The sequence below is a fragment of the Centrocercus urophasianus genome, unplaced genomic scaffold (assembly GCF_019232065.1).
Source record: "Centrocercus urophasianus isolate 14NV4802_14NV808 unplaced genomic scaffold, USGS_Curo_1.0 seq_17, whole genome shotgun sequence".
In the NCBI taxonomy this organism is placed as follows: domain Eukaryota; kingdom Metazoa; phylum Chordata; class Aves; order Galliformes; family Phasianidae; genus Centrocercus; species Centrocercus urophasianus.
In genome coordinates, this window is record NW_024884722.1 from 5323133 (window position 1) to 5343408 (window position 20276).

General features: G+C 42.3%; 1 protein-coding gene across 2 annotated transcripts in view; it reads right to left on the minus strand.

Annotated features, from left to right (window-relative positions):
- GRK5 (G protein-coupled receptor kinase 5) overlaps nt 1–20040 on the minus strand; it is a 163228-nt gene extending 143188 nt beyond the window's left edge. The window contains exon 1 of one of the 2 annotated variants that reach the window (XM_042818854.1): nt 19783–20038. In XM_042818854.1, coding sequence (XP_042674788.1) covers nt 19783–19834 — 52 coding nt within the window. In that variant the 5' untranslated portion in view covers nt 19835–20038. Of the gene's footprint in view, nt 1–19782 lie in introns of both variants that reach the window. The other variant, XM_042818855.1, reaches the window with a different exon arrangement.
- Between the last annotated feature and the right edge of the window lie 236 nt (nt 20041–20276).

Consider the following 20276-nt stretch of genomic DNA (forward strand, 5'->3'; position numbering starts at 1 on the left):
GAGAAACTCTGCCTGAAGTGAGGAAGCTCAGCACTGTACAGGACAGCTACTTTGTCCCATACATCCTATTGCACAGAAGAACAGAAGAACAAAGCTTAGCATCATGGCTCACGGGACAGTCTGCCCACAGCTGGCATGTTTAGTTGGCATTGCATCATGCTGGGAGTACACAGCCCATCACTAGGTTTTAAATGTCCCCATGTATTTATTTGTGTCACTAGCAGAATGGTTATTGCTCCATAGAATCTGGAAGCTACCACAATGCCCACCAAAGGCAGAAAACTCATTGTGACAGCTCAAGCCACCTGTGGTGGAGGTGAAGTTGTTTGCCCCAAACCTTCCCCTCTTGGCTCACAGAACCCTAGCTTTTGTGAACCTTCAAAAACCCTTTGAAACGAAAGGCTGTGTAGGAGGATGACTTGTTCTTCATTTCCTTCTGTACCAAACCACTGCTTTCTGTTTCTGGGAGTTGGGGTCACCACTGAGCTCAGTGCAAGTACCACAAGCCATCGGTCAGCTGGCAGAAGTACCAGGGTGAGAGAAAGCCACTCACCAAATGTGATTCACTTCTGCTTTATTAATCTTTAGCATATTAATCTTGCAACCAAATATTTTGATTGCAATTTTAAAATGTGTCTGAAATAACAACTTGTGCAGTATGAAACCACCCAAACTGAGATGCAAAATCTTAAACCAGTTGGCAGCAAAAGACTACATTGATATTTCAGTGCCTGAGATAACATTTTACCTGCACACATCCCACAAAGCCAAAGTCTTAAATCATAGTTTGGTAGGATGAAAAAATGTTATTATTTGGAGTGTAATGTAACTGATGAATGATATACTGGCTTAACTTTTTAAACACAGAAAAGATTAAAATAAAAATAGGGTTGTTGGGAGCTGCAGGTTCCTGTGTGACAGTTCTTCAGTGATTTCCAGAGAAGCTCTTTGCAATTCATGTAATGATTTCATTTTTCATCAAAAAGCAAGTGAATCTCACTGCTTTCATATGGCATGGACAGCATGATCCATCTGAATTCAGCTGTAGGCTCAGTAGGCAGACACAACAGCAGGAGCCCTTGTTTTGCACTGTATTTGACTGTATACGTCTATTAGAAAATATCAGATCTTCATCTGCTTGGGATATTTTCTGCAGGAAGCTAGCAGCTCTGCAGCCAACAGCACCATGCCACAGAAACTCTGGTAAAATTTTTCAGTTGTGGAAATATTTGCAAGAATTGAAACAAAAGTGGTTTGCTGAGAGGACGGCTTGCTCTGCAGCACAGAGTTGAGACGTCCTGCTGCAAAGGACCTGAATCCTGCTGCCATCCCTTGCCTGGCCTCCTGTGTGACCTCTGCCCTTCAGAGAAGAGACTGCAACTCTCGCTGTGTTTGCCTTCAGCAGCACTGAGGGATTCTGCATTTGCCCAATTACAAGCATGAGAAGTAAAGAAATAATATTTTGAAAGTTCACAAAGAGGACAGGAAACACTAAGGGCTACTTCTGTGAAATTACCGAGCTGTTGACACAGGCAATAGCAGCTAATTTCACAAGGAAAGGTTAAGTGCACACAAAAGAATTTTTGTAGCAATACACATTTAAGTGTCACTGAATGCTGAAATTATAATTTGCTGTGAGGTTACAAACTTAGCAGGAGGATACCATTGATTTTAAGGTGTGTGCCCACTCCTTTTCCCATGTTAGCACAGAACAGCCTAAAACTTGAAGCAAAACAAAATTTTGAAAGCTTTCAGAAATTTTTTAACAATTGAGCTATTCCTATGAAGAAAAAAAAATAAAGTTGGTGATGAATGAGGACATTTAGGAAAATGTGAGATGTGTGCTATTCCATATTTCAGAAAGAACACAATATGCTACATCAGAAAAAGCAGTCATCACCCAAAATACCAGGAAGAAGCAGAAAGAATTCACTTGGATTTGTGGCATTACTTCATTCTGAGCAGAAAGAAAGATCTGATATTAGTTCTGAAGTTCTCATCAGCCAAAGTCTCCAGCGCCTTCCAAGAAAAATTTGCTTGGGTGTCAACTACAGGAATGTTCCTTGATCTGTTTGGACATTAGTGTGCCATTAATCATGATTGCTCTGTAAGACAATTAATGATGACATGCATTTTTTATTCCCTTACATGGCACAGCTAATAAAAGAACCAAGCTGAAAAATTAGTCATAGCAATTAACTAGGGGATGATTCCTGAATAATTAGGGTAAGTTACTGTAGAATACACTGATCCATGTATTCAAGATTACTACAAAGCTAATGAAATATGCTGATTTACACATAGAAATAAAAAATGAAAAAACCACCATACAGCTCTACAACAGAAGAGAATTTAGTTGAATATTCTGTTTTCCACGTAACAAAAGCACCTGCACTGATACTCTACCAAGTCTGTTTCAGAAGACGTTCTGACCATGAGAGATTATGCAGTTGACTCAGTTGTGAAAGCCAGCTGGTGGCAGAGACTGCTCTCTTATTCTCCAGCCTTATCTGCCATGACTTGCAAGGCAAAAAACCAAAACCTGCCTTGGCAGTCCTGCTGTGCACAACCCAAAGCGGTGCTCAGTGGCCTGCTCGCATTCCAGCATCAGAAGATACACAGTGCTATCATGTCCTCATGAAAAACACGCAGAATAACACCACGTAGACTTAGATAGCTGCAATGGGAACATTTATAAATGACAACACAATTATGGCTCACGTCCTGCTAGAAATTCCCATCACAGCTCACTACGTTGCAACATTTGTGAGATGGAATAACTCTGGTAAGGAGTCTGCTTGTCCAGTAACACTGCTATGCTTTTAAAAACAAGGCAGAGCCTGGGGGCACACTGCCATTAGGTCTGTGCCAGTTGTTTCAGATTTTTGTCATGGAAGTCCAGGCATTCACTTACACTTTTTAAATACCCAGATATTGGTGAGGTCAACTAGACTGATTCCTTCTACAGGCAGGTCACTGTGTAAAGAATGAGTTAAGTGATTCTTGTCTTTAGTCTAAAAATAAAGTACTTGCAAGAACAATAACAGTAGTAAATAGGAAGGTTGAGAGAACAGAGGAAAAACTAAGTTTTCACATCATACTATCACTTCAGTTGTGATAACGCCCACTTCCCAAAGGAATACAAAGGTGCATTCAGTGTCTTAAAGAACATCAGGTATAGGACAGGCTTCAGAGTTAAGTTTGTTCTGTAGAAGAGCAAAGTGAGATGTTGAAATTCTCTCACAGCCAGGTACAGCCTGCTGCCCAGCCTGCCAGGCAGGTGATCACCTCCAGGAGGACACATCTCCCCACAGCCAAGAAGGGCAAAAGCATACATCTGTGCTGCAGCATCACCAGGATTGGCAAACCTGTACTGCTCATCATTACTCCTTCCAACTTGTATTTATCTACTACGAACTTCTTCCTGTCTCTGGGCTGCCATGTCACCTTCTTCCTCCAGCTCGTATAGGCAGGCAACAGCAAACTGTATTTGTGATCTCTGTGTTCACCTCATTGGCTCACAAGTGAAAGGAGCTGGCACCCAAATACAGCTATTTGTGCTTTCACCTTAAAAAGAAAGTAACTATTGGCCAGTGGGCTCAACAGCAAATAACAGTGTGTTCCATTAAAGAAAATGTAATACCCGAATCGAGCCTTCGGCTCTTGCTCAAATTCTATAGCTTTCTTCTTTTGAAAGAAGACACAGACAGACTTCATACAGAAGACCAAGACAGGAGCTGTTGGGAAGATCTCCACCATATCGTACCAAGCCAAAGAAAGCTGCTCTCTGATACTGAAAAGAATGATTAAAAATTACAACACCTGAGCTTACGAGAGAAAAAAGGAAAGTCATTCCCTTTCCTTCAAATGAAGAGTGAAGTGCAGCAGCAGACTAAGCCTTAAGCACAATCAACGCTGCAAAAAATAAATCACAAGATCTATTTAGTGACTCACACCAAGGAGTACTGCAAAACCCTGAGGTAGGTAGGTAGAAAAGGAGGAGCATGATAACTGTGGCTCCTTTTGTAATTGCTATTGCTAACAGACTGCAGCAAATGTATTAAAGAGGGTTTGTGGTAAAGAGGATGGATGAAAATGGAAGAGATGAATATTTTATACAGTAAAAATATCATAAAGAGATTTCAGAGGATAGATAAAGCATGTGAGCAAAAATGCAACCACGGCCACTTAGAAAATCTAAGAGATATTTGTACCCATCGAACAGTGCCACAGAGATCAGTGGCATTTTTCTCAGACTAAGACAAAAAGGAATATAAGATTTTAGTCCTAAAATTAATAGTTGTGTTTATAAGCTCTTTAAGATGCTGCCTATTTTTACTCAGTGAATCATTGCCTGTCTTTATAAAGTATATTTCATTAATCTTCACAGCACACACAAATCTCAGCGGGGTTGCTCTGCTTACATACCAAAAATGAAGTTCTAAGCCTAAACTATTTGTCACAGTATCAGACTTGAATAAGAATATATATTTATTGGAAGATGCCATTTTCTCCCATTCTCTTAAGTCAAAACAACTGATTCCTGACAAATTGTTTCCCTCCTTCTTCGCCTCCTCAGAATTAAACAGTAAGACTTATAAAGAGGAGAATTCACTCCCGTAAAAAATTGTACAATACTAAAAATCGGCTTCTTCTTCCAACTGAACTAAGATCTAGTGAGATCAAAAAAAGCTTCATCTGCAGAGATACTAGAGTAGTTAATACATCTGTTATTGTGGTCTTTAAGAACGCGTTCATTGTGATTTGCAACCAACTCAAAAAATCCATTGGTAACAGAGTGCAGACCTACGCTAGCGAAGAGAAGTGTCTGCAAATCTCTTCATCTGCTTAATGGAACTAGCAAAATCTCCTTTAAAACGGCCTTCTGAGGATCATTTGCCAGAATTAGGAGCCAGGCTCTCCAAGTGCTTATACAAAATAGGACTTCCACTACGCAAGGAGGCTTGAGCCTCACTTTCACTATTGAGCAATTGCTTAAATTGCCTCTGTCAACTAATTGTTCACCTTACGGGAATATTCACATGTGAAATGCATTTACCTGCTTTAGTGTTCATGGGATGGCATCTTCAGCTCGCAGACTGCACCTGCACTAACAGATTCACAGGAACATTGTCACAACCTTTTTGTGATTTCCCTTTGGAAACATGAGGATGTATTCCAACATCCAAGTGATAAGCTTGGGCACTGCGATTAACAAAGTGCAGAGATCAAAGCCTTGCTGCCTGCCCTCCTCTGTCTCTAGCCCTAACACACCAGGTCTTCCACGTTTCAAGCTGTGCCAGGTGAGGTTTAGGTTGGATATCAGGAAAAACTTCTTTACAGAAAGGGTTGTTAAGCACTGGAATAGGCTCCCCAGGGAGATGGTTGAGTCACCATCCCTGGATGTGTTTAAAAAGCGTCTGGATGTGGTGCTGAGGAACGTGATTTAGCGGAGGGTTGTTAGAGTTAGGGTAGTGTGGTTAGGTCGTGGTTTAACTTGATGCTCTTTAAGGTCTTTTCCAACCTGAGCAATCCCATGATTCTATGATTCGGCCGTTTCTTACACAGAACATACATTTTAACAAAAGTCTAATGTCCAGTATTTCACTCTGCATTTTAATTTCTTCTCCACTCATTGTATGTAAAAACTGAAATAGAAATAGAAATTGAGAACTTGTTTTGAAAATTTAGACCAGAGACCCTGAACAAAAGCACACTCTGTCTTCACCTTGTAAAATATTTCTGGGCTTCTATATAAGCTTCATACTTTCACACAGCTGGTAAATGTTTGCTCAGAAATATATTCAAATAATTCCCTTGCAAAGGATCTGTAGCATATAGATTTGAGCTTCATTTTGGAAGGTTAATTTACGAAGCACATACAGAGGTTTTTAAAAACTGCCTTTCTTATTTATTCTAAAATTTCCAATTACCAGTTTGTTTTGTTAAGGATGTCTCAGAGAGGTCACTCAAGAAATAACATATTTCTCTATCCCCTTTCCCAACTAAGTTCATGGAGCACAAATTTACTTATTTCACTCTGCTTCCCGAAAAAGCCTAGTGTCCTGGTATTATTCAGCCTATAATCTGCTAATGAGCAAGAGTAAAATACTAGCAACTTTAACTAAAAGCAGTGTAAAGCATGGAAGTGCTGTGCAGTCACGTTGCACTGTTATTTTTAGACAATCTGCATGGCTCATACCTGTGCTGCTCACACTGGCAGCCACTCTAAACTTTGAACACTTACAGCATACAGGAAAAGAGATGTGATCCCCACGAGAGCTGAAGGCAAACAGCATCCCAAAAAAGGAATACAATATGCTGACTCCATCAAAGTTTTTCACTTTGTAGTCTTTTCACTGACAAACAAATATTTTACAGCTGGAGAACTGCATTTGCCAGAGCACAAACATACTGCAACCTGCTAGATGTCACGTTAGCCTGTCTGGTGAAAGAGTTTGGTCCTGGGCTTCACACATCTAACGTATGCATGGACAGAAGCAAATATTTAATGTACAAAGAGCACAGAATAATTATCCAAAACTTACTTTTCCTTCCACAGGATTAGCTGGATTTGGGGGGTGACTTGCTTTGGGTTTTTTTTTAACAGCAGATTGTGGCCAAGCCTACTGGAACACACCACAACCCCCAGTGGCATTAGAAGTGATTGCTGACCTTACAGAAGCTTCAGAATGTCAGTTTTGACTGCTAGATTCCAACACTGCCCATTTTAACCGTGTTCACCTGGAACCTTTTCTTTCAGTTCTTTGTGCAACTTAGATTTTTTCACCAATCATCAGATGTCATAAGGATGGCTCCTTCGAATACTGCCATCATTTGGCAAATTCCAATCTCCTTGACAGCTTTTTGCTTTTCTTCTCCACCTCTAGAACAAGCTAATAGTAGTCAAAGCTTGGGCAGGTTAGCTTCAGTCTAAGCAGTCTGACAGTTGTACAAGATGCTGTCTAGTCACTGTACCTTGGTGAGAAAAAGCTTTTGCTTGAGACAAATTTGCCCATCCATCACTTGAAAAGACATGAATTCTGCCAGTAGGTAGAAGGAAATCCTTGAGGTACACCCAGAAAAAATGATGCTGGAGGCTTGAAGTATTTAGATCAGGTCACTGGAGATACAAAAAAAATAGGATGTCTTCAACACCTGAACATCTGCAGCTGCTCAGTTTACTTCCAGGCATTGCTTGGTTGTGTGAACAGCGGTGACACTGTGCTCTACAGATTCCAGTACTAGGGCCACTGAATGATTACTGCTCATCTGTGAAGCCAAACCCACCTGGCAAAGAACATTCATTGCTTTGGACAGAGCAGAGACAGGATAGTGAGATACGGATTGAGAACTGACTTCCCAAAGTCTCTGGCAGACTGGGAGGACTCAAATAGACCTGCTTCCTAGAACACAAGTCTAGGGATGACTATGGTAAAAAACAGAGGAGTCAGTTTGACTTCTGAGAAAAGCAAACTGGTGGAAGATATGACTAAAACAGATTATCACAAGCATGATAGCTATAACACATTTCACTGTACAAAAAGTGAATATATTGTTTGCCATAGTTTTCACTGACACGGTCTCCCAGCTCTCTCCATGGATCAAGAAAGGAAAGGTCTACCAGCAGCACATAAGGGATTACTTAAATGATCTTGACCTACATAGACAGGCCAATGGGACCAAAAGGCCACAGCCAAAAATGCAAGAGTGCTGAGAGCTGACTGATAACACTGCAAGGTTGCTCTCAGTCCCCTACAACTGAATAAAGACAAAAGGATGATTCGGGACAGCACAGTCAGTCAATTTTACTTTGGTTATAGGGTCGTCTGATAGCATATTCTGGGCACGTAGAAGAGGAGGCTAGGCAGAGTCATCATGAATTTACCAACAATAAATCTTTTCTTACTAGCCTGCCTGCCTTCTTCAATGAAACAACTGGCTTTGTGGACAAGAGGAAGAGCAGTGGTTGTTATTTAGGTTGATTTTAGCAACGTTTTCAACTCTGTCTCACACGATATTCTCCTATTCAAGAGCAGCTCTGTTGAAAAGGCCCAAGGGTACAGCAAACATGAAGTTGAGCATGAGCCAGCAGTATGCCTAGCAGCAAGGAAAGCCAGCAACATCTTGGGCTGTTTGAACACGAACATAGTCTGTAGATTGAGGGAAGTGATTATCATCATCTGTTCAAAGCTCATTAGACTACATCCAGATAGATAATACAACCAGCCTCTCCCCCCACTCCAACACAGAAATGCCACCAATATACTGGATCACCTGCCTGTGAGGAGGGCTCAGTACAAATATACTCAGACTTTCAAAAGTGGCTTTTTTTTCCCGAAAGCTAATTTCTGAACAATTTTTGTAGAAAGCCAACTGTTTTGTGAAAAGAGAACCTCTTGTGAGTCAGTAATAGTTGACAAGATAGGAAATAAAGGATAAGAATTTTACAGTGGAGCAAGGCAGACAGTGGAGTGCCAGAGATCTATGATAGGACTTGGACTACTCAGTGTATTCATAAATGGTCTGGAAAGTAGATAAATAACAAGATGACATTTTCTGCCAAGATGAATTTCTTCAGGACAGTTGTAACAAAAGCAGCCTGCAGAGTTGCAGAAGTATGTTGCAGTACTGAATCACTCATAAGAAGAAAAAAAGAAAGGATGAAATTCCGTGTCAGCACAGTTTTGCACATGAAAGAAAACAACTCATGCTATACAGAACAAATGAAATTAAACTTTTCATCTCAGCAGACAAATTTCTGAGGTTGCTGTCAGTATTCCCCAGTAATGAACACTTATGACAGTGAAAAAGCAAAAGCAAACATCCAGTTAAGAAAAACTGTGAAAAGAGCAAAGGACCAAGAGCTCAGCATCACAGTGTCACTGTCCATGGTGAACAGGCACCATGCGGTGCCACACTACCCAAGGGTAGGTTTTTTCACTCATTTCAAAAAATACACAGAATTAGAAGATGTAAAGGGACAAAGACAGTTGACTTGAATCTTTCCACACGGAGAAAGGCTGATAAGAGGATAAGAGGAAGGGTTACAAAATCGTGAACAATCTACTAGAAATTGAGGAGAACCCACAAAATCAATGTGTTACAAACAAGCACAAGTATTTGATTGACTTGGGGATTATTTCTCTTCCAAGATACTGCCACATCTTCATGGTACCTGCTTTCTGAGGTTGCCAAAACGTAAGTCATACATCAGCTGAGAGTCCCATGAAGTACACATGTGGGAAATTTGGCATGTTTTTGTTACAGTATGGAACCCATTGCCACAGGAAGCCGTGCTGACCAAAATTGTGATTGGGGCAAAAAAAGGATTAGATAAGATTCATGAACAGTAGATCCCTCTATTAAACAACACAGGACAAAACCACGGTCTGCTCAGGAAGTTCCTACTGTGAGAGGGATAAAATAAGGTAGGCTTGGGGAAGGGTCGTTGTGTGTATGCCTTTCTGCAAGCACCTGCTGCTATTCAGTGTCTGTCAACAACACAGGGCAAGAAGCAGCTTCCCTTTGAACACATGTGTATTCTTATAGGTCCAGCTCTCCACACCAGGAACTGTAAGTTTGCTTTTCAATTCCTGAACCATTGTCTTTCATTGAGCAAAGAGAGAAAGGAGATGCACTCTAATGGCACAAAGCTTCCAGGAAAGGTATATAGTAACACTGAGAGAAGCTTACATCACATATAAGTCATCTGGATAATTCTTCCTAAAACTTAGCTGAGGGGAAAATAAACAAAGAACAAACTTTCCCAGATGCGTGTTTTATGAATAATTTTCAGTCAACGTACTTGGCATGCTGAGAAAACACAAAATAATGATTTGGAGACAAAACGTAGATGTGAAATTGCTATGGAAGGAAACAGAAAGAGTTTACTCATAGAACAGTCCCAACTCTTGGAAAGTAGTGCAAAAAATATATGAATACAAATGTTGCACTGGACAACAGTTCCTACTTGAATAGTAAGATTAAGGCTGGGTGTTCAGATTCTCTTAATTTCCGTAACCGTTACCTAAGTAACATTTTCTGCAGAACCTACAGGGTGGATAATTGCATTTTTGCACCATGCTTCTCAGAAGAGGAGAGGCAAGTTGACTCATAGAATTTTTGCTGGAGAAAAGTTCGCTGTATAAGTACCAAGATCACTCAATTGATTTCTAGCATGCCTACCCCTAGAATCTTCTAGACTAAAGGCAAACAACTTCATAGAGACAAAGAGCACTGAATTAAAAAAGAAATTTTAAAAAAAATCTGACATGGAAAAAGGCAGATTGAATTTCATTGAATTTCATTCAATCTAACCTTCATGCTTGGTAAGAAACAAAACCCAAGAGGAGAAGGAAGAAAAACAGTGGAGAGAGAAAAATAGCAGAAGCGCAAGAGAAAGCAGAATGACAAGCAATGAACAGTACCAATATGAAACATATATATCTATATCTTGGTTATATCTCTATTTTGGCAACCTTGGCTAAATGATGATTAGCATCCATCCTTCCCAGCTCATCTGCTTGTTAAAGATGTCACTTCCCTTGCACTGCCTACAGGGCTTTTTGACAGAAACATCACGGAGAACTCACTGGTGTTGTTTTAACTTTGCATCACTGACATCTTCCCTTCATTTCTGAATCTTCTATTCTTCCAGCTGCATTTCTCTCTTTTTGTTTTTCCTCCTTCTCACTGGGTGAGAATCTCCATCAGTGCCTTCTGCAGATGCTGCCAAGTGAATACAACTGTAACGTCACAGTTTCTCTGTTCTCCTGGCAGGTAGCCCCTCTCCTATGACACATTAGATGGCTTCCTGAATTTGAAAACATTCCCTGGAATAAAATACTTCCTGCAGAATCACGAAGGTCTCCCATAACACGTGCATGGAAAATAAATTTTTACTCATTTTATATAGGTGCACTGTCACACAGCCTTAACACTGGCCAAAAAACAATCAAGGACAATACAAGGGAGAAAATACGTGAAGTCTGAGATACGTCCAGTTAAGTGACATCTAATTCAACATGTTTTAAACAGTACATTAAAGACCTAGCAAATTCAGAAGTGCTGTCAGACAGAGCACAGGAAAAACAAACTGGGAAGATTAAAAAGATTTTAAAAGTGAGAAGAACGCAAAGAAGAAATTTTTGTCTAGAAAAAAAATAGAATTCCACAACAAAGAGAGAAAATAAAACAATACAAAAGTATTCGTTGGGAGAATGCTGCTAGGAAAAGCAGAATGGTCCTGGAGTATTGGGAAATAGGAAACAGCATCCCAGCACTCAGCCTGCTGCACACCCACAAGAGGCAGAGACTGACCCTTCGCATAGTTAAGTAAAAAGGGTATTGTACAGACCTAAGGTAACTTCTGGAACTTGTAATATAACCTCAGCCTACTGGGAAAAGCCAGGCTTATGGTGAAATTCTGCATTCAATGGGACCTAAGAGAATATTCAGCCAATGTAAAAATTGTTGCTACTGCTTATGAACTGCTTCTTTGGCAACCTCTGGTGAATGGGGAACTCCATGAGCAATTTCACTCACAGAAACAAATCAGAAATATCCTGGCGTACTCCCTGTTGTGCTGTCACTTCCCCAGGCCCCTCTGCATTAGACCAGTTATTTCATCCAACTTCATGGTGGGCCAGGAAGAAGATCAGCCTCAGTTCTATCCCTAGGCACAGCTCCTAGGAAGCCTCTGCTGGGAATGAATTTGTCCTGAGGAGAGACTGCACAAAATTTGAACCATCCAACTTGACCAGATGGAAGGAAGAGAGAAAAGCTGCTAAACTCAGCAACACAAAGTAATAGGAGAATGAAAACTTCATGGAAAAGGAATTACATTAGAAAAGATGAGATGAGAATAAGGAAAATTTAATCAGAGCAGTCAAGAAAATTTCTTGCGCTGCAAAAAAAAAAATTTCTCAAGAGAGAAGCCCACAGTTTGAGTCATTTTAATACCAAAATGGTTTAAAACAGAAAACATGCCTGGAGGACAAGGGACAAAGTGGCACAGTAGGCCTTTGCTAACAGTCACTAATCATTTGTTTCACTTCAGTTCTGTCAGTGTAGCTTTACTGACTCAAAGAGAGTGATCCTGGAGGTCTCAGCCCTGCAGAACACCCCCAAGCAAGCTGTCCATGCAAGGAAGTCAGCAGCACTGCTCAGACATGCTGAACACATTTCTAAAGACTGGATGTAATGGAGATACAAGTTTTTCAGTCTTCACTGTGGCACTGAGATGTTATCTATTTTCATCCCTGAGGACAGACGGCCACCCTACCTTCATTAATACTACTTGCATTATTCACTCCCAGCTCAGAATTGAGACTTCCGTACTTGTGTATTGTATAGAGTATTTCTACTCTAACCTGTCCATCTTCCTTGAAAAAAAGTTTTTGGACAGTAGCTTTGAGCATATTTGGGGAGATGTTCTATGCACCAGGAGCAGCTGAGCCAACTCTACAGACTCCTCAACCTCCTCCACCTTCTCCCTCACCCATGTTTCATCCTTTCCCTTTAAGGCTATGGATTTTTCTTTAACAGAACAGAACGGAACATCCATCATCTACACAATATTTTCTTTAGGATATTTATTTTGTTCCCTGCCTAATCACAAAGCAGTATGCATTTTTAAATCCTCTAAGTAAGATTATTCCAAAAATAATTGAGCCAAGTACAGTTAAACTGCAGGTTTCTTTATTTCACTAGCCTTTAAATTTAATTTCACATCCTGAGGTCCTCTAGTAAAGTTAGGATCATGTCCTTATTATTGTTTAAATTATGTACCTGTAAAAATGAAAAGCAATTGGTTCTCTCACTGCTGCATAGAAAACTCATATAATATTTTTGGAGTAAAGACTCAGAGGAAAATCTTCTAATGAGCACCAGGTAGCTCATTAGCTCCCATTTTCATTGGCAATAACTGAATGGAAGGCTACTGCTTCCAACCAGCTGTAAAAGAAGACGAAATCTTGGTTTTGACTACCATTTTATAAAGACAGTAACTGCCTTGAAAAAGTTTAGAAGCAAATGATTTTAACAATGATTTGGATATGGATCCTAATGTAATTTTTCTGTTATTTTATCCCATTGACTTCAGCATCACTTCTTGCACTTGAATTAGAGCTTCACTAGTTTTCTTCGGAAGCACACGAATCAGAAGTCATTCACAAAGTAACACTGGCACAAAAATAGTACAGGAGAAGAATCATCCATATGTCTAAGGATATAGTGTTAACCAGCAGTAAAATACACCTTCTGTCATTGCAAAAGCAGAGGGACCCTGCACGCATCCTGACACTTTGATTTCAACTTCATCAGGATTGCAGCACAACCATATTAGCAAGTCTGACCATAGGGTTAAGTTTTCAAACCCTTCTTTACTAGCAAAGTCCCCAGCACACAGATATCCAGCTTTTGATTTTGGGAAAGAGTTTATAAACAGATTATAGCTAGCATAGCCATACATGGAAAGTGAAATAGATAATCTTCACAGAAGAGAGACTGAAATGATGCAGGCTTTTCTGTTGTTGGGTTTTGGGTTTGTTTGTTTTTTTTTTTCAAATGAAGATCCAATGTTAACACATTCTATCAGAATGCCTAGAAACACAAAAATAGGAGCTGCTGCACTGCTCTTCACATGCTGACCCTTCACTGCCTTCAATTCAAGCCAGTGCACATGCCAGCTGTGGATGACAGGCATAGGCACCTGTGGGACAGCCCCCAGCTCTCAGACAGACCTCAGTTGGGGTTTGCACCCTCGAGTTGTTTGTCATAAAGACGCAGGCGTCAAATTAGTCCACCTGCTGCTGGCCTGCTAACACACCCCGTGGAACATCCCTAACACCGCATTCAGATATTTAGAGATTTAATTAATACACAAATTGCATCAGCCACAGAGTTATGCCTATGTTTAGGATAAATGTTGAAAATTCTTTGCTATGTGGACAGCTTCTGTGTGTTACTAACCTGAGACTGCCACAGATCAGTAATAAATATGCTTTTAAATGCCCATGAACTTGTTAAAATTGATATCAATTACACCATGACGTCACAGAACCACAGCAACAACAAATACACAGGGGCACAGTCCTCCCTTTGTAGTAAGGAAGTTTGGCTGGAAGAGCTCTCGTTTCTCCAGCACTGCCATATCTCAAGAAGTGTTGCCCATGGCTGCAAAGTGGTGGCCTATGGAGAACATCACACAAGGAGTAGACAATGTACAAAGGGCTCTGTGCCAGAAATACCATAAAAAACAAGCACAACTGAAAGAGATTTCAAGCCAATTCTGTACATACACTCTTGTTTTAAGTTGGATATGGCTACAGAAGCATCTCTTCTATCAAAGGAGATCTTTGTATCATTCAAACTTGCACATTCTTTTCACATGGGCCTGAAGACCCCCGTTTTCTGAATTTTCTTCATCAGAATGTAATGAAATATCTTTTGGATACTTTTTTCCAAAAAGAAATGGTTACAACTTAAAAGCACCCTCTCACATCTGAAGTAATAGCTGATTCAGTTCTTTCTTTTTTTGTTTTCCCCTTCTTTTAAGCTATTGCAGCAATGAGAATTTCTCTTGAACTCCAAAAACTGAGTTACTGCATGCGAGCTTCCTCTGCTTATAGAGACATTTTCCTTACGAAGTAATTTTATGTTTTTATGCCAAGGGATACAGGACAGGACTTTAGATTCTGCATTCAAAGCATTGAATAATGAATTTCCTAAAGTTAAGTTGCAATAATGACATTCTCCATAGGGTTCTGGCTGTCGCTATAGTCACCTACTTCCCTTCAAAATATGCTTTTCATTGTTTCACTGCCCTTTTTCCAATTGCTCTGCAGCCAAGTTCTTGGAAAGCAATCACACTTCTTGTTTAGGATTCATAGTTAGTCTTTTGCCAATAAGGACATGCACAAATCACTCCTGTGATCATCCTGCAAAAGCAAGCTAAAAATACAGCAATTTAAAAAGCAGGCACATTTTGCGTGTTATAAGGCATCAGCGCGCAGTCCTCAAAAAACCCTGAGATACATGAAAGAACATTGATCCTTCTGGATGATCAAAGGCCATTAGTAAGTTTGTTTTGGAATCCAAGTCTATTTAAAAGGGAAAAAATATATATTGTGTGTTTTAATAGTTGCGAAATCTTTCCCTTTTATCAGGTTTACACTTGAAAGTCTGCACTTTAGACATTTAAGTGGGCCCACGTAAATCTAGGGAGATTCAACAACTACAAGTGCAAGACGTTGCACATGGGTCAGGGCAATCCCAGATATGAGAACAGACTGGGAAAAGAATTCACTGAGAGCAGCCCTACAGAGAAGGCCTTGGAGGTTCTGGTGGATGAGAAGCTGGATGTGAGCCAGCATTGTGTGCTTGCAGTCTGGAAGGCCAGCTGCATCCTGGGCTGCATCAAAAGAAGGGTGGCCAGCAGGGCACAGGAGGTGATTGCCCCCCTCTACTCCACCCCTGTGAATCACCACCCACAGCACAGCACCCGCAGCACAAGAAAGATGTGGAGCTATTGGAGCCGGTTCAAAAGAAAGCCAGGATAATGATCAAAGGGCTGGAGCACCTCACCTATGAAGAAAGGTTGAATGGTCAGACTTGCTTAGCTTGGAGAGAGATGGCTCTGGGGAGCCCTCATTGCAGCCTCCCAGTACTTGCAGGGAGCTTAGGAGCAGGAAGGGGAATAACTTCTTACACAAATTGACAGTGACGGGACAAGGGGAACGGCTTTAAACTAAAAGAGGTGAGATTTAGATTAGATGTTAGGAAGAAATTCTTCACTTGGAGAGCAGCGAAGCACCGGCACAGGCTGCCCAAAGAAGCTGTGGATACTCCATCTCTGGAGGCACTCAAGGCCAGGTTGGCGGGGCTCTGGGCAGCCTGATCTGATGGATGTCAGCCCTACCAGCAGGGTGGGTTGGAACTGGATGGGGTTGGAAGGCACCTCAAAGCAAGGCATTCTGTGAGCCAGACTGGTTGTTTTAAGATTAATAATAATGATGACTAATGCAGTTATTGTTAAAACTCCAAAGTAGTGGGAATTGGAGACGTTGTTTGTTTTGTTTCTTCATGGTTTTCTTTTTAGACGTTTGTTTTTAAGAATCTGGGTATTTATGAAAGAACGTTGCATGCGAGTTTTAAAACGTATTTCAGCTTGTCTAAGAAAAAATAACGTGCAGAGAAACAGCAGATTACATGAAAGAAAACTGATACTATGGCTAGGAAATAACGGACCATGGCAGAGAGTACCTAGAAAATCACCATGCTTTGGCCATGCTTGTCTGACCATATTGTTTGTTTTTCGTACAAACATTACAGTATAATAATCAGCCTCTTGATTGCTTCTGACTGACGTCTTCCATCAGTTTATCGCTTGTGACAGCAGGGTTGGATTCATGACTGTACTGGTCTGTTCTAAAGCTTCTCTTTGTTAGGACTGTTGAAGTTCCTCCGAAATTTTGGGAGTCCTTGGTCAGTCCATGGCCCTTCCAGAAGCCCCTCGGTTCCGATGAGACCCTCTACCAAATAGTCTTAACACAGGTTAAGTGAATTAGGACTTATTCATGAGCTTGGATCCACTTTTAGCAGCTTGGGTTCTCAGACACGATTGCTGAGACTCAGAAACAAGACTAATTAAAAGATTCAGATAAAAGTTTCACCACCTCACAATATGGGGCTCTTATTCAATTCGAAATTACTGCAGTTGTTATTATTTTACTGTTCTTCTTATGAATTTCATCTTCCTTGTTTTCCCTTCTCTGCTTATTCCCTTCTGTAGGCAATCGGGGATGGTCCCAAACACCTATTTGGTTGTGTAATTAAACCAGATACATTTTCTAGTCAGTCCTAACAGGGATTGGCCATCTGTGTAATGGGATTTTACATGAGAAATGATAATCGAGGAAACAGCGTAAATTTATTCATAGTAAATTACAAATGAACTTTGAAGTGCAATAAAACTTTTTTTTTTCTTGTGCTCAGACTGGTAGATCTCTGAGTACAAGTAACTCACACCTGTATCTCAGAAACACCACATTCTGCAGACAGATGACAATTTCCTGAAATTTATTCTCTGCTTGAAATTATGTAACGAGATACATTTTGTTGCTCTATAAGATTACTCACGTTTCACATGGCATCAGTTAATGGGTGTGCTTCTCTCTGTAATCATCAGGATCCTGGTGAAAGTATTTGTATAATAGTTATAAAATTTGCTTCCCAGTATTTCAGCTAAAAAAAAAATAAATCACTTTGCATTGGTGATTGCTGCAGTAAAACACAAAGGAACTTACACAGGGAACCACAGAAAAGCCTATTCCATGGCCAAAGCAAATGAGTTGCAAAATTTAAACCAATATTTGCAAGAAAACGTTGGTGGTGGTCACTCAGCCCTACTTCTGAGGCCTTTACAAACATCACTGCTACTGGACTTAACAGTGCAGATCTACCTGCATCTTCTTTTGAAACGATTTTTTTTTTAATGCCAGCACTGGCTTTGTCTCCCTTTACAGCCATGATAAAACTTGTACTTTTACTAATGTCTGCAGAACAGATCCCATTAGTTTGCTTCTTTTGACACTAAGTATCACATTGCAGGCACCAGCATCCACCTAGCTGAGCTATAGCTTTTGCTTTCAACTCAAAAAGTGGAAACACGTACTTGGCTGTGGCTACGTGTTCCCCCAGCTACATCTACCCATTGAGCCTGCACTATCTGGAACAAACATACTTTCAGATACCACAATCTTCAGTATATTAATTTGATGTTGCTCTTGCAGAAGATGGACAGTGTATTGAAGATCATCTGTAATGACACTCACATCACTCCTCACGAATTTTAAGAACATTTTACTCACAGAAGCTTTTACGCAGTAAGTAAAAACTTGTAGGCACACACCTAAGACCTCTGGCTGAGTAACGCGGGTAGACAGGTCTTCATTAATTCTTTCTTCATTTCAAAGAAATAAAAAAAGAATTATAAAAACCACTTCTTCCATCCCTCAAAAAAAAAAAAAGAAAAAAAAGAAGAGTTTAAAGATAAACAAGCATCAGGTCTCAAAAAAGCAAATGGCTGGAACTTCGTACACACTTAGAAAAGTTGGAATACAGTTTGCAATACATTCTGATAAAGCTTGGCCATTTGGGAGATAGCTGACAGCTTCTTCAATACAACTTGAACATAATAATGACGTCACTGTTACCATCTTGCTGAGAATGGTAGGAAAAGGCCATAAAATCGAGTGGCAGATTTAAAATTGCTTGCAAAATATCGGCCCTCAGAAAACACCACACAATATGTGTAATTAATACCAGTCCTTTACAATATGCCTAGAGTCTTCTGAAATCTAAGGCAGTACTATTTTGCTGGTAGGAACAATTGTGTCCTAAACAGTATTGACAACAAGACAGTAATTACCTAGGAGAAGGCAGAGTTACAACCCACTGGTCGGCTCACAGAAAAATACCTTTGCCCTTATTATTTATAGCAGAGATTTTTTCTGAAGAATCTCAGGACTTTACTCTTTAGCTAAGCCTCACAAGTTCAACACCCCATGAGTTATATAAACACTGTTATACCTTTTGAACTATTTCTCCCAACGAAGGGATCACTCCAGGGAACACCATTGGAACACTCTCTTTTACAAAGCCAACACTGCTTCACTTGTACATCCCCAGCCTCAAACCTGACACCCACCCCACTGGCGCTCAAGAGTGAAAAAATCCAGGTGCAGGTTTTACTGCATCCAAACACTCAACTAGAAGTGCTTCCAGGGAATAGAAGTTGCAACAAAAGCTGGGAGGGGTGGGGAGAAGACGCTAATTTTAAAGAGCAAAAGAGGTAAAAATGAAGAAAAAAAATGGGCTACAGGCGGCAGAAAGCGCTCACCTCTTGGCGGTGATGCTGCAGGCGTCAGACGCTGGTGCGTGGCGCTGCCCGCAGCCGGGGGATGCTGCCGGGCCCAACGGCTGCCCCGCTCCGACCCCCGAGTACGGGCAGAGCCCGGGGACACCCCGCTCCCCCGAGCGGCGGCGGGGAGGAAGCGCCCTTACGCGGCCGGGCTTCGTTCCGGGGCTCGCGGCTTTTGCGGGAGGCTGTCAGAGGGAGCCCATTGCCACCGTGCAGCCGCGATCCCGGCGCGTTTTTCAGGTGCGCGGAGCGGTTGTGGCGTGCCGGCGGCTCCCGCGGTCCCGGAGCATCTCACGGGCAGAGCCGGGTGCCCGCAGCACCGAGCTCAGCCCCGGCTCCGTGCGGGGCGGGCAGGGGACAGACGGCTCTCAACAATGGGCATGTTTGCGGCAACATGGTATCACCTAATAACGCCGAATAAGGCAATGACTGTACGTTGAAGCGATACGATCCCGCTTGTCTCATCACACAGCGCGGAAAGCTATTTGCAGATTTGCTAAGCCCTTTTGAATGAATGCATCTGCAGCTGACCTTTAACAATAGACGCTGAAATAGCACAATCTGTGGGACCAGATTTGGGGGGGGGGCAGCGGGAAGGGGGAAGGAAGAGATGGGCGAATATTGTAATCTCCGCAATCTCGCTCGCTTCCTTTCCCAAACCTCCTCGCAGCGGGGGGAAATCGATCTTTTCCTTGGAAGCAAGGCTCCAGTTCCGAGGAGCCTTTTCCAGCCCAGCTCCGCCACATGGACCCCACATCCGCCACCGGGACCGGCGCTCAGCCCCCACCTCCCGGACCCCGGGGTCGGAGGGCCGCCCGTGCCGGGGATGCTCCGGCTCCCTCCCGCCGCTCTCTCACCTTCCCTGGCTTTCAGCAAAACGGTGTTGGCAACGATGTTTTCCAGCTCCATTGACGAGCTCGGGCAGCGTAGGTAGCGGCGGCACAGCAGCAGGACGTCACGCTCCCTAGGTGCGGAGCCTCCGGGCGACCATCCGCTCCTGCCTCTATTGCGCTAGCCCCCCTCGCATGATCCCTTCCTCCCTCTCCTCCGCCCGCAGAAGCTTCAGCCGGGCGGAGGCGGCGCTCCCCGCGCTATCTGCTCCCTCGGCGCCTCGCCCCGCTACTCCATCCTCCGCCCCGCCGCCTCCCCGGCGGTTTGAGGGCTCGGGTTCTCCTGCCTCCCTCCCCCGGGGGTGTGGCACCGCCGAGCGGCCCCGCAGCCCCGCGCAGGCGCCATCCCCGCCGCCGGCCCCGCGGAGCCGGGAACGCCGGGACGTGCGGGCAGGGAGCCGGACCCGCGGCCCGGCCGGGGGCAGCTCTGGGGGAGCTCCGCGGGGCGGGGGGAGCTCCGC